Here is a 12,727-nt window from a genome sequence, read left to right on the forward strand (position 1 = left end):
GCGGCCTCCCTGTCCTGGGCGGCTGGGCCTCCTTCCCCGGGGCCGGCGGAGCGAGCGGGGCCGCGGCGCAGAGCGGCGGGAGGCAACCGGAGGCGTTTTCCTTTAAGAGGGAAGAAACCCGAGCGCTTGTTTGCGCAACCCTCCCGCGCCGCCAAAGTGTCTAGACTGGCACATGATGGGAGGGAGCCAATGACTCCGCGCGCGCCGAGGGGGCCCCCAGCGCTCCGTGCGCCAGGACACAAAAGGCAGCGCCAGCCAGGACGGCCAGGGAGCGCCCGCCTCGCCTCCGGGGAAGCCCCGCCGCCCGACCCGGCTCCAGCGCCCGATTCCAACGCCGCCCCGCCGCCACCGCCGCCGGGCTTCACTCCGCGCGCGGACCCGACCCGCCGCCGCCGCCTCACTCCCGCCCCGGGACGGGGAGAGCCGAGCCGGCCATGCCAAGCTCCGCCGGCCCGCGTCCGAGCGCGGGAGGCGGCCTGCTGCTGCTGCTGCTGCTGGTCCGCGGCCGAGTCCGGCCAACTTCGTAAGCGGCCGAGGGAGCTCCAGCCAGCCCGCCGTCGAGGGGGCCCGAGCGGGAGCGCAGACGCCGCGTGGAGGCCGTCTCGGGCTCGGCGTCTCCCCGAGAAGAGAGCGAGCGAGAGAGTCGAGGGGGCCGGCGGGGGCTTCGGCCGCCCCTCCCGCGCCTTCGGGGGGGCTGCCGCTCTATGCCGTGGCCGCGCTCCCTGATGCGACCCTCGGCGCTTGGCTGGGCCGGCCGTGCGAGCCCTTGGTCCGGGCGCCGACGCCGCCGACGCCGCGGCGGTCACAGCAGCAGCAGCCGTCGGCGGCTTCCCCTGATGCGGCGCCCGTCCGGGAGGCTCTGAGCCGGAGCCAGCCAAGGGCAGCCCGGGCGGAGCGCATGTTCAGGTCCAAACGGGCAGGGCTGGTGCGGCGCCTTTGGAGAAGCCGCGTCCTCCCCGACGGAGACGGAGGACCGGCGGCGGGAGGAGGAGGAGGAGATGCGGCCGGCAGCAGTCTCCGAAAGACCGAGGAGCCCGGCGCGAGGAGCGAGCGGAGGCGGCCGGTGAGCACCGGAGGCGCCGTCGAGGAGCCGGCCGCTGCGGAGGGCTCCATGGTGCGCGGAGACGGCGACCTCCTGGCCGAGGAAGGCGAAGCGGCGGCGGCGCAGGAGGCCGAAGAAGGCGGCGGGCGGGCGCCGGAGAGCGACGCGCGGACGGTGAGCTGCTGCCTCTTCAAGGAGCGGGGCTTGGACGTCCCCGACGGCCGCCCCCTGGACCAGGAGCTGAAGAGCCTCACCTACTCGCTCCTCAAGCGCCTCAAGGAGCGCTCCCTCGACAGCCTCCTGGAAGCCGTCGAGTCCCGCGGAGGGATGCCCAGCGCCTGCGTTCTGGTTTCCCGGGCCGAGCTGGAGGTCAGGCTGGGCGGCCAGCCGGCCCCGCCACAGCTGCTGCTGGGCAAACTCTTCCGCTGGCCCGACCTCCAGGGCCCCGCCGAGCTGAAGGCGCTGTGCGAGTGCCGGAGCTTCGGACTCCCCGACGACGGGCCCACCATCTGCTGCAACCCCTACCACTTCAGCCGGCTGTGCGGGCCAGGTAAGGCACCTTTCTTCAACGGGCGGGGTGGTGGCGTAGTGTGTCCCCCTGGAGGGGGAAGCCCACCGGTGCTGTGCCTGTGGCGCCCCTACGTGTCCGAGCATGATTTCACTACCTGCCCAGGTGCAGTGGCAGAATTGTGCTGGACTCTGCTAGCACTCAGAACCACACACCTGCCTGTCCGTGCGTGATTTCGCTGCTTGTCCAGGCGTAGTGGCAGAATTGCACTGGACTCTGCTAGCACTTAGAGCCACACACCTGCCTGTCCGTGCACGATTTCATTACTTGTCCAGGTGCAGTGGCAGAATAGGGCTAAACTCCACTAGTACTCAGAGCCACACACCTGCCTGTCCACACGCGATTTCGCTACCTGCCCAGGTACAGTGGCAGAATTGCGCTGGACTCCGCTAGCACTCAGAGCCACAGGGGGTGAGCACACGTCACCGTTCCAGCTTAGCAGCCCCCCTTTGGGCCGGGCTCTTGGGCTGGGGTTGTGGGTCTGCATTCCTTAGGGTGAAGTTGTGATGCAGCCTGGCCCAGACTAAACAAATCTTGTTGGGAGCAGCTGCTTGGGCTCTCCCGAGACAGAAGGTGGGTTAAGTGGGGCAGGCTGGGAGGAAGGTGGCCTAGACAGATTCTGCCTGGGCTTAGCCAGCTCTAATGCCAGGGGTCTCCAAACTTGCTGGCTGGGGAATTCTGGGAGTTGAAGTCCACCAGGCTTAGGGGCCAAGGTTGGAGACCCCCTGCTCGAGAAAAAGTTGTGACTCCCACAAAAAACCCATTGAGGATATGCAGGGCAGAAGCCACCTCTGAAGATGAAGCTGCTGATGGGCCTTGTCCAGACTCTGTTGGACCACACCTCCCCCCCCCTCAATTATCTGTGCCACCCCCCTTTTGGTTCTGGGCTGGCTCCAACCCAGAAGGTGGAGAGGAGAAGGTGGACTGGAATCCTCACCTCCTCTTGCACTCTGAACCAGGAGGAGAGAACCCACCCCCCTCCTCGGTAGCCCCACCTCCCTTGCCTCCAGACCCACCCACCTTGGGAATGCTGAGACCCCAACAGGTCTGGACAGGAGGAAGATTCTGCAGTCCTGCCTTGAGGGCCTCCCTCGCCAAGTGCGTAAGGCAAAGGTCCCCAAACTTGGCAACTTTAAAACTTGTGGACTTAGCTGCCTGGAGAATTCTGGGAGCTGAAATCCACAAGTTTTAAAGTTGCCAAGTTTGGGGACCCCTGACATAAGGGGTGGGTGGGTTTTATTGATTGATTTTTGTCCAATACACAATGAGGGTTTTAGTGGGTATACACATAGTAAAATACAGAATGAAGGTTATAGAGGATATACTATTATTACTATTACTATTACTATTACTATTACTATTATTATTATTATTATTATTATTATTATTATTATTATTATTAATTAGATTTGTATGCCGCCCCTCTCCAAAGACTCAGGGCGGCTCACAACAGTAATAAAAACAATATAGCAGTGGAACAATTCTAATATTAAAAAACATATAAAACCCTATCATTATTTAAAAAACCAACCAGCACATTCATACCAAACATAAAATAAAGTATAAAAAAGCCTGGGGGAAAGGTGTCTCAACTGCCCCGTGCCTGGCGGTGTAAGGGAGTCTTGAGTAGTTTACGAAAGACAGGGAGGGTGCGGGCAGTTCTAATCTCCGGGGGGAGTTGGTTCCAGAGGGCTGGGGCCGCCACAGAGAAGGCTCTTCCCCTGGGGCCCGCCAAACGGCATTATTTAGTCGACGGGACCCAGAGAAGGCCAACTCTGGGACCTTATCGGTCGCTGGGATTCGTGCAGCAAATATAGTAAATATGTATCTATAGTAAATATATATCTAAGAAAGAAGAGAAGATATAGGAATGTGCCACAATGTGATTTCCATCTCTGACAAGCTCTTGACAAGGGCACCTGATCTGGTAAGGATTTAATTGTGCTCCGAAAGTTGACAAAGTGGCTCTTTTGCACGTCTCAATAACCCAAATGCATTTGAAGAATGTTCTTCTGAGGATTCTTCCAAGAAGCCTCGGAGCTGCTTCAGCATCTCTTTCGTGGTAGTTGGCAGCTTCCTTGCTTTCTTCAGCTGGAAATGTTAGCTTTCAATTTACATTGCCCACTCCATGAAAATTAGAAGTGATGGTTTCTGGCAAGTGGCGTTTAAGAATAGTAGTTTTGGAAGTCTCTTGTAAAGACTCCGAGATGCCTCCAGCAAGGGGTGACCTTTCTACTTTTCTATCATCTCAAATTCCCTTAAAAGAGGATCTTGAGTGGCAGATGCCTTCAGAAATTTGCCATCTCAGCCCCTGAGTCCTTAGTTCAGTTTTGCTCTGAACCAAGACTTTTTCATACGTGGAGATTCTTCACTTGAGAACTGGGACATCTAGTAACATCTCCAAACCTGGCCACTTTAAGTGGACTTCAATTCCCCACATTTTGGGAGCTGAAGTCCATAAGTTTTAAAGTCACCAAACTCGATCACTTTAAGACTTGTGGACTTCATCTTCCAAAACCCGCCAAGTCTTAAAGTGACCAAGTTTGGAGACCTCTGCAGTAGCGTCTTGGAGGGGTGAATTACATTGCTGGTGGAAGCTGCCATCCTTTCCTGGTGGCAGAGAACTTCTTCCATAAACACTAAGCATGTTAGAAGTATTTAACCCCATAACAATTGTCTGCTGTCATTTTCTGGTACTATAGGTCAGAGGTCTCCAACCGTGGCAACTTTAAGCCTGGAGAACTTCAATTCCCAGAATTCCCCAGCCAGCAAATGCTGGCTGGGGAATTCTGGGAGTTGAAGTCCAGATATCTTCAAGTTGCCAAGGTTGGGAAACATTGGGCTAGGGAATTCTGGCACTTGAAGTCTGCCAGGCGTAAAGTTGCTAAGGTTGGAGACCTCTGCTATAGGTTACAGTATACAGGTAATCCTCAACTTCCAACAACTTCATTGACCATTTAAAGTTACACCACTGAGAAAAGTGGCTTGTGACAGTTTTTCACACTTGCGACCATTGCAACATGGGCCATTCTTTGTCAAGTGAACCAGGTAAAATTGAAGCCTTATTTGAAAAGAAACCATCACAAAAACAACATATATGATAGAAAAAAATGTGTTCTTTCTAATGAAATAAAAATGAAGATGATTGAAGGTGAGAAAACAGAGAGCAGTAGAAAAAACTTGCTCTTTCTAATGAAGATGATTGAAGGTGGTGAAACAGCTCTCTGTTTTCTCACGTTCAATCGTCTTCATTTTTATTTCATTAGAAAGAGCACTTTTTTCTTTCATGAGTGTTGTTTTTGTGATGGTTTCTTTTCAAATAAGGCCGCAAAAATCAGTCAAGTGGACACCTGGTCCACTTGACAAAGAATGACCCACATCCCTATGGTCACAGGATCAAAATTCAGATGCTTGACAACTGATTCACATGACTGTTGCCATGTCCCGGGGATCATGTGATCAACTTTTGCAGCCTTCTGAAAAGCAAAAGTTCAATGGAGAAGTCAGGTTCATTTAACAATCGTGTTACTAATTTAACAACTGCAGTGATTCACTTAACAAGCAAGAAAAGTTGTAAAATGGGACAAAATTCATTTAACAACTATCTCACTTAGCCACAGAATTTTTGGGCCCAGTTGTAGTTGTAAGTTGAGGATTATCTCTACCGTGGTTTCTTTTAAGGGAGGTTTGTTGAATGATGGTCTTTTATATCTCTGGATACTTTTTATATCTTTAGATACTTTTTATATCTTTAGATACTTTTTATATATCTAGATACTTTTTATATCTCTAGATACTTTTTTGACTTTTGAAATGATTGTTGTCGGTGAGATGGGAAGACATTTCCAACTCTAATAATAATCTAGACCAGTGTTCCCCAACCTTGGCATTCGCTGGCTGGGGAATTCTGGGAGTTGAAGTCCAAATATCTTCAAGTTGCCAAGGTTGGGAAACACTGATCTAGACAAAGGCAGAATTGGGAAACCAGGCTTGATCCTAACAGAATTGGGAGAATTGGGAAACTAGGCTTGATCCTAACATGAAGCCATGGTTTGTATGGGTGGAAAATTACGTCTCCAGAGAACTTTAAAACCCCAAGTCCCACACTGCTAATGTGCTCTCAAGGGCTTTCAACAGTTTGAGAGTCACCCAATTCTTGTGAAATCAAGAACGAACATGCATAATCCCAGATGGAGTCCTTAGTCATGACACTACTTGTGGCAACTGTTTGGTTTTATTCCTTCACTGAATTGAGGTCCTGCCTTTTCCCTAAGTTTATTTCCCCCAACAACAGCCTTGGCAAAAGGATTAAGGAAAAATAATATGATTGGCCCCAAGTCACCTTCCTGGGTTTCTGTGTCTAAGGTTGATGACCTAAGTCCTAGGTCAAGGTTCCTCTATTTTGACAACTTGAAAATGGGTGAACTTCAACTCCCAGAAGTCCCCAGCCAGCATAGTTGGCTCAGTGTAATGAGTGTAGCTGGCTGGGGAATTTTGGGAGTTGAACTTCAAGTTGCTAAGATTGAAAAACACTGTCCTAGGTCATTACCAGCAACTGACAGCATCTTCATAGCACTGCCCAGCCACTGTTGGTGATACAAAGGTGTCTACCACAAAGGTTGGATGACTTTAAAGGAGCATTTTCCAGATGTGGGGACTTCAACTCCCAGAATTCCCCAGCTGGCCAAGTTTGAGAGACATTGCTCCAGAAGATTCTCTAAAGTCACTAGTACGTGAATGATCTTTATCCAATAATTGGACCAGTGCTAAACTTGGCTCTTTGGCTGCAAGAACCAAAAGTAAGAATGGACAATGTTTGTATATGTTCTTTAGGAACTGAGCACCAGTTTGTGTTGTGTTAAAGAAATCACTCCCACTTCTAACAAGTTCACACCTGAAGAACACGAGGGCCCTAAGAGATCTCTGCACTCTGCATATCTCCTGAAGTTGCCACCTGATTGCAATTTTTAATCTGAGATAAGAAAATTGCTCAGTGTAATGAGACTTAATTGCAAAAAATAATTTTACCAAAAGCCTCAGTGAGTTTTTGGAGTGCATTTTAAATCTTCCTCCATGAAGGTTACAAATCTGGGAACTCAGAAGACCATTCATCCCCAATATGACATGCGTTTATATTTATTTATATCTCTGTATTTGATCTCCTCTTGGTTTTATGGTCTTCTTGAAACTGGGTCAGTCTTGAGCTCTTTAAGAATCCAAGGTCAGTCTATACTGTGGCCATTGTTGCAGTGAGTTTTACACACAACAGTTAACTCTTGGTCGGTCTTTGAGGAATTCCCAGATAAAGTCTGTCGTGTTTCAGAGATTTGTTTTGTGGGGAATTTGTGGCTGCGGGTCCCATGGCTTGAAGGGGCACTTGAATATTGCCAGTATCTAAAGAAAAGAGGGAGGGAAGGAAGAATAGAGAGGGGAGGGAGAGAGAGAGAGGAATGAGAAGGAGGGAAGCAGGGAAAGAAGGAGAAGAGGGAGAAAGGGAAAGATAAGAAGGGAAGGAAGGAAGGAAGGAAGTTAGATAAATGACATTATTATACCATCCAAAAAGTCCCGCAGCAAATGGAACACAATATCTTTCTATACTCTGTGTAAGCTGGAGGAGTGATTTGGGATGAACATTTTATCTTGTATATTTTCTATCTGAAAATATGTCAGAATCTGATTTGTTGTTTCTGGTGATTAAAACATCATCATCAAGAAGTTTGGATAAATATTTGGAGCCTGCAAAAATTGCCTGAAATCCCCAAAATGATTACGAATGGGTCATTCTGTTCTAGCTTTCCCCAAATAGGAAACTCACTTTTCCTCCCATCTCCTCTTTCTGTTTGGGATTTTGCTTCTGGGTTCATGAAAATTCATCAAGGGTTTTGACACTGCTTGTGCAGGGCCCAGAACACACAGTTTAGACTGAAAAGTCTTCAGCAGCGGACGGGGGAATTCCACACAGTCCCCGTCTGGCTGCAGACAATAACTTCAACATGACCATCAACAAGGTTGGGGGCCTTGCAGATGTTGCTGGACCACAATGGCTAGGAATCCCTCCTCACTGGTCCAGCTGGTCTGGCTCCTGTCTCTCTGACTCAGCACCCCTTGGGTGGCCATCCCTCCCCCTCTCCCCTTTTGCACAATCCACGGACTTTGGAACTGGTGGTTGAAGTAGGACGAAGGAAGAGTTCTCCATTGACCTTAGCTGGCCAGCTCTTAAACAGAATAACAGGCTTGGAAGAGGGACTTTGGAGGTCTTCTAGTCCAACCCTTCCTGTTCAAGCAGCAGACCCGGTGATGGTGAACCTATGGCATAGGTGGCACGCAGAGCCATATCTGCTGGCACACGAGCTGTTGCCCTCGCTCAGCTCCAACATGCATGTGTGTGCTGGCCAGCTGATTTTTGCCTTTCACAGAGGCTCTGGGAGGGCGTTTTTGTCTTCCAGAGAGCCTACGGGGTGGGTGGGTGATATTTTTACCCTGCCACAGCTCCAGGGAAGCCTTTGGAGCCTGGGGAGGGTGAAACACAAGCCTTCTGGGCCCACCAGAAGTTGGGAGACAGGCCGTTTTCAGCCTCCAGGAGATGGGGCAAGCTGTTTTTGCCCTCCCCAGGCATTGATTTTATTTTATTTTATTAATTAGATTTGTATGCCGCCCCTCTCCATAGACTTGGGGCGGCTAACAACAGGAAAAAGACAATATGAACAAATCTAATATTAAAAGTAATGTAAAAAACCCCAATTTAAGAAACCAATCATACATACAGACATACCATGCATAAATTTTATAAGCCTAGGGAGAAGGGAATATCTCAGTTCCCCCAAGCCTGACGACAGAGGTGGGTTTTAAGGCGCTTACGAAAGGCAAGGAGGGTGGGGGCAACTCTGATATCTGGGGGGAGTTGGTTCCAGAGGGTCGGGGCCGCCACAGAGAAGGCTCTTCTTCTGGGTCCCGCCAAACGACATTGTTTAGTCGACGGGACCCAGAGAAGGCCAACTCAGTGGGACCTAACTGGTTGCTGGGATTCATGCGGCAGAAGGCGGTCTCGGAGATATTCTGGTCCAGTGCCATGAAGGGCTTTATAGGTCATAACCAACACTTTGAATTGTGACCGGAAACTGATTGGCAACCAGTGCAGACTGCGGAGTGTTGGTGTGACATGGGCATATTTAGGAAGGCCCATGATAACTCTCACAGCTGCATTTGCCCCCCCCCCCAAACTTCTAGTGGCAAGCTCTTCCACTGGTTAATTGTTCTTCTAACTGTCAGGAAATTTCTCCTTCGTTCTTGGTTGGTTCTCTCCTTGGTCAGCTTCCATCTGTTACTTCTTGTCCTGCCTTCAGCTGCTTTGGAGATTAGGTTGAAACACCCCCACCCCTTTTTCTTGGTGGTAGCCCCTCGAATATTATGCATCCTGTCACGCATAATCCTTCCTTTTGTTAAGACTAGACACACCCAGTTCCTGCAACCATTCTTCATCTGTTTTATCCTCCAGTCCCCCTGTCTCTTTTAGGGTCCATGCATTAAATGAACTTTGAGCCTTTGAGTGGTCCATTGAAATGCAAAGTATGTTTTGTGTTTATTTGCATTTTACTTTGCGGCTGGTCAGTGGTCCCCTGTCTGGCAGTCTCCCCTCCCTGGAAATATCTTTTTCCCCCCCCAAATTCCTAAAGGCAAAGAATGTAAAACCTGCACCCGCCGCTGGATTCCAGCCAGCAAAGAGTTAACTTTTCTATCAGGGGTTGGTATTATAAGAAAGAAAGTAACCGATTTCCTTGAGAAGAGGGGTGAGGGGAAAACTTGCAGGAATGGGATCTGTTAGATTCCAGGCTGGCTGGGTAAAAGGAGACCCATCTTAAAGGCCCGGAAGCCAGAAGGATCCCAGCTCCTACTTATGTGCAATTAGATTCTTTTCTTGGGGCTGAACAAGAAAATAAAAATAATAATAATAATCTTGTTTGCTTAGTTGAAAGTTTTTGCAGCGCCTTGCAGAAGGGGCAAGTAGATCGAAGGAGGGAAAATTTGCAGAATGCAACTTTTGCACACACACAAAAAAAGATGCTTTCCCCCTTTTCCTGCTCAGGGTTGCCATGGGAACAGCTTTGCCCCCCCCCTCACTGCCCCCAGCCCCTGCAAAGGCGGCTGAAGCAGAATAGCTTCTGTTCACTGGAGCAAGGCTAAATCCGAGGGAGGGGAAGGGGAGGCAGGCAGGCTGACCGACTGACCGGGGCTTGTCCGAATTCATCCCTTGCTTTGGCAGCAAGGAGCCCTTAGACCTGGATTGGTCATTTTTTTTGAAAGGTGGCCTCCGAGAGAGAATCAGAATAATGCTGGAAAAGGGATCTTGGAAGTCTTCTAGTCTAACCCCCAGCTCAAGCTGAAGACCCGATATCATTTCAGCCTCCAGTGATGGAGCACCCACAACTTTGGAAGGCAAGCCGTTCCACTGGTTAATTGTTCTCCCCGTTTCTCCTTAATTCCAGGTTGCTTCTATCCTGGATTAGTTTCCATCCATTTCTTTCTTGTCCTGCCCTCTGGTGCTTCGCAAAATCATTTGGTTCCCACTTCTTTGTGGTAGCCCCTCAAATGCTGGAAGACTGCTATCATGTCTTCTCTTCTCTAGACTAGCCGTGCCCAAATCCTGCAGCCATTCTTCGTATTTTTTAGTCTCCTGGCCTTTGGTCATCTTCAGATGCTCTTCTCTGAACTTTTCCCAAGGTCTTTTTTGTAGTATGGTGATAAGAAATGGATGCAGTGTTCCAGGTGTGGTCTTACTAAGGATGTATAAAGTGGTACAGTTCGAAAGAGTGAGTCTCTTGGTTTTTCCCCAGGCTCTTCAAACTTTTTAAAACTTTGAAGAATAACTCCTGGAGCCCACCCACCCCCATTGTAAAATTGTAGCCCTTCCTTCCTTCCTTCCTTCCTTCCTTCCTTCCTTTCTTCCTTCCTTCCTCTTATCACTTTCCTTCCACCTCCCTTTCATCTCATTATTTTCCTTCCTTCTTCTCTCCCTCTATCCCTTCCTCCTTCTTTCTTCCTTCCATCCCTCCCTCCCTTCTTCTCCTTATGTCCTTCCTCTCCTTTCTTCCTTCCCTTCCTTCCTCTCCTTCCTTCCTTCCTTCATCTCCTTCCTTCCTTTCTCCCTTCCTTTCCTTCCTTCCTCTCCTTGCTTCCTTCCTTGCTTCCTTCCTTTCTCCCTTCCTTTCCTTCCTTCCTTTCCCTCCCTCCCTCCCTTCCTTCCTCTCCCTTTTCCCTTCCTCTCCTTCATTCCTTCCTCTCCTTGCTTCCTTCCTTCCTCTTCTCCCTCCCTTCCTTCCTGTGGCAATTATATCCCGAAAATTACAGGTAGTCCCAGACTTGCAACAGTTGGTTTAATGACTGTTCAAAGTTACAATGGCATTTTTTAAAAAGTGACTTGTGACCATTTCCCCCACTTAATGACAGTTGCAGCATCCCATGGTCACATGATCCAAATTCACTTGGCAACAGACTGGTATTTATGACAGTTGCAGTCTCCTGGAGCCAGGTGATGATCCCCCTTAGTGACCTTCCGACAAGCAAAATCAATGTTGAAGCCAGACCGATTCACTTAACAACCGTGTTACTAACTAAAGTAACATGGCATCGGACCAGAATACCTCCGGGACCGCCTTCTGCCGCACGAATCCCAGCAACCAGTTAGGTCCCACAGAGTTGGCCTTCTCTGGGTCCTGTCGATGAAACAATGTCGTCTGGCAGGACCCAGGGGAAGAGCCTTCTCTGTGGCAGCCCCGACCCTCTGGAATCAACTCCCCCCAGAGATTAGGACTGCCCCCACCCTCCTTGCCTTTCGCAAACTCCTTAAAACCCACCTTTGCTGTCAGGCATGGGGAAATTGATTCCCCTGGGCCGTTTCCGCTTTACGTATGGTGTGTATGAGATGCATGATTATTTTTTATATTACGGGTTTTAAATTGTTTTTAACCATTGGATTTGTACTATTTTGTTGTTGTGAGCCGCTCCGAGTCTCCGGAGAGGGGCGGCATACAAATCTAATTAATAATAATAATAATAATAATAATAATAATAATAATAATAATAATAATAACTGAGCTGCAGTGATTCACTTAACAACTGCAGCAAGAAAGGCATAAAATAGGATAAAACTCACTGAACAAACATCTTCGCTTGGACCAGTGTTTCTCAACCTTGGCCGTTTGAAGATGTGTGGACTTCAATATCCAGAATTCCCCAGCCAGCAACGCTGGCTGGGGAATTCTGGGAGTTGAAGTCCACACATCTTCAAATGGCCACCGTTGAGAAACACTGGCTTAGACACAGAAAGGGGGGAATTCTGGGAGTTGAAGTCCACACATCTTCAAACGCCACGTTTGAGAAACACTGACTTAGATACAGAAAGGGGGGAATTCTGGGAGTTGAAGTCCACCGGTCTTAAAAGTTGCCAAGGCTGGAAATCCCTGGATTATACCCAAAAGAAAGAAAAGGGGTTTTTTTTTGGAGATAGAGAAAAAAAAGTGCTTTCTTCAGCCAAAAACAGATGGGAATTGGAGAGAAAACCCACGTAGGCAAATCTCTCTCTCTTTCGGACTGGCGTTTATTATTCCCTTTCAATTGAGATCATTTTCAAGTTGGGCTTGGCAAGAAAGCTTCCCCCCTTTCTTTCTGAAGGAGTTTCTCCCCCACCCCGCCCGCCCCCCTAAACCCACTATTTAGGTGAAGAAGTGGTGATAATATGCAGTTTGCATTTGGCTGGCGCCAGCTTGACTGGCCCTTCTATCTGACGGCCTGTCTTAAAGCAACAGCGCCCCTTATTTTTAAAAGCGGATCTTTATGGCAAGCCAGGGATTTTTGTTGTTTTTTTTTCTTTTTTTCTAAAAAAAAAAATTCCTCCTTTTGCAAACATGTTTTTCAAACTTGCCAAACCTGTACCGAAGAAGAAGAACCAGCTTACCTGAGCCTGAATGTCTTGGGGTTTTTTTAAATGAATTTTTCCTCTTGCTCCAGTAATATAATGCAATTAGATGCGAGTAAGAATCCAGGAAAATGTTTCTTGGATGCAACTTGTCATTGGTTCCATTTCATGAGCATGTTTGTGAAAGGGCAGGGAGCTGCTTTCT

General features: G+C 49.1%; 1 protein-coding gene across 1 annotated transcript in view; it reads left to right on the forward strand.

Moving 5' to 3' along the window:
* Positions 1-216: 216 nt before the first annotated feature.
* Positions 217-12,727, forward strand: part of SMAD6 (SMAD family member 6) — a 70,709-nt gene continuing 58,198 nt past the window's right edge. The window contains exon 1 of the mRNA XM_070762154.1: positions 217-1,592. Coding sequence (XP_070618255.1) covers positions 899-1,592 — 694 coding nt within the window. The 5' untranslated portion in view covers positions 217-898. The remainder of the gene's footprint in view (positions 1,593-12,727) is intronic.

Source organism: Erythrolamprus reginae, chromosome 10 (assembly GCF_031021105.1).
Source record: "Erythrolamprus reginae isolate rEryReg1 chromosome 10, rEryReg1.hap1, whole genome shotgun sequence".
Classification (NCBI taxonomy): Eukaryota; Metazoa; Chordata; class Lepidosauria; order Squamata; family Dipsadidae; genus Erythrolamprus; species Erythrolamprus reginae.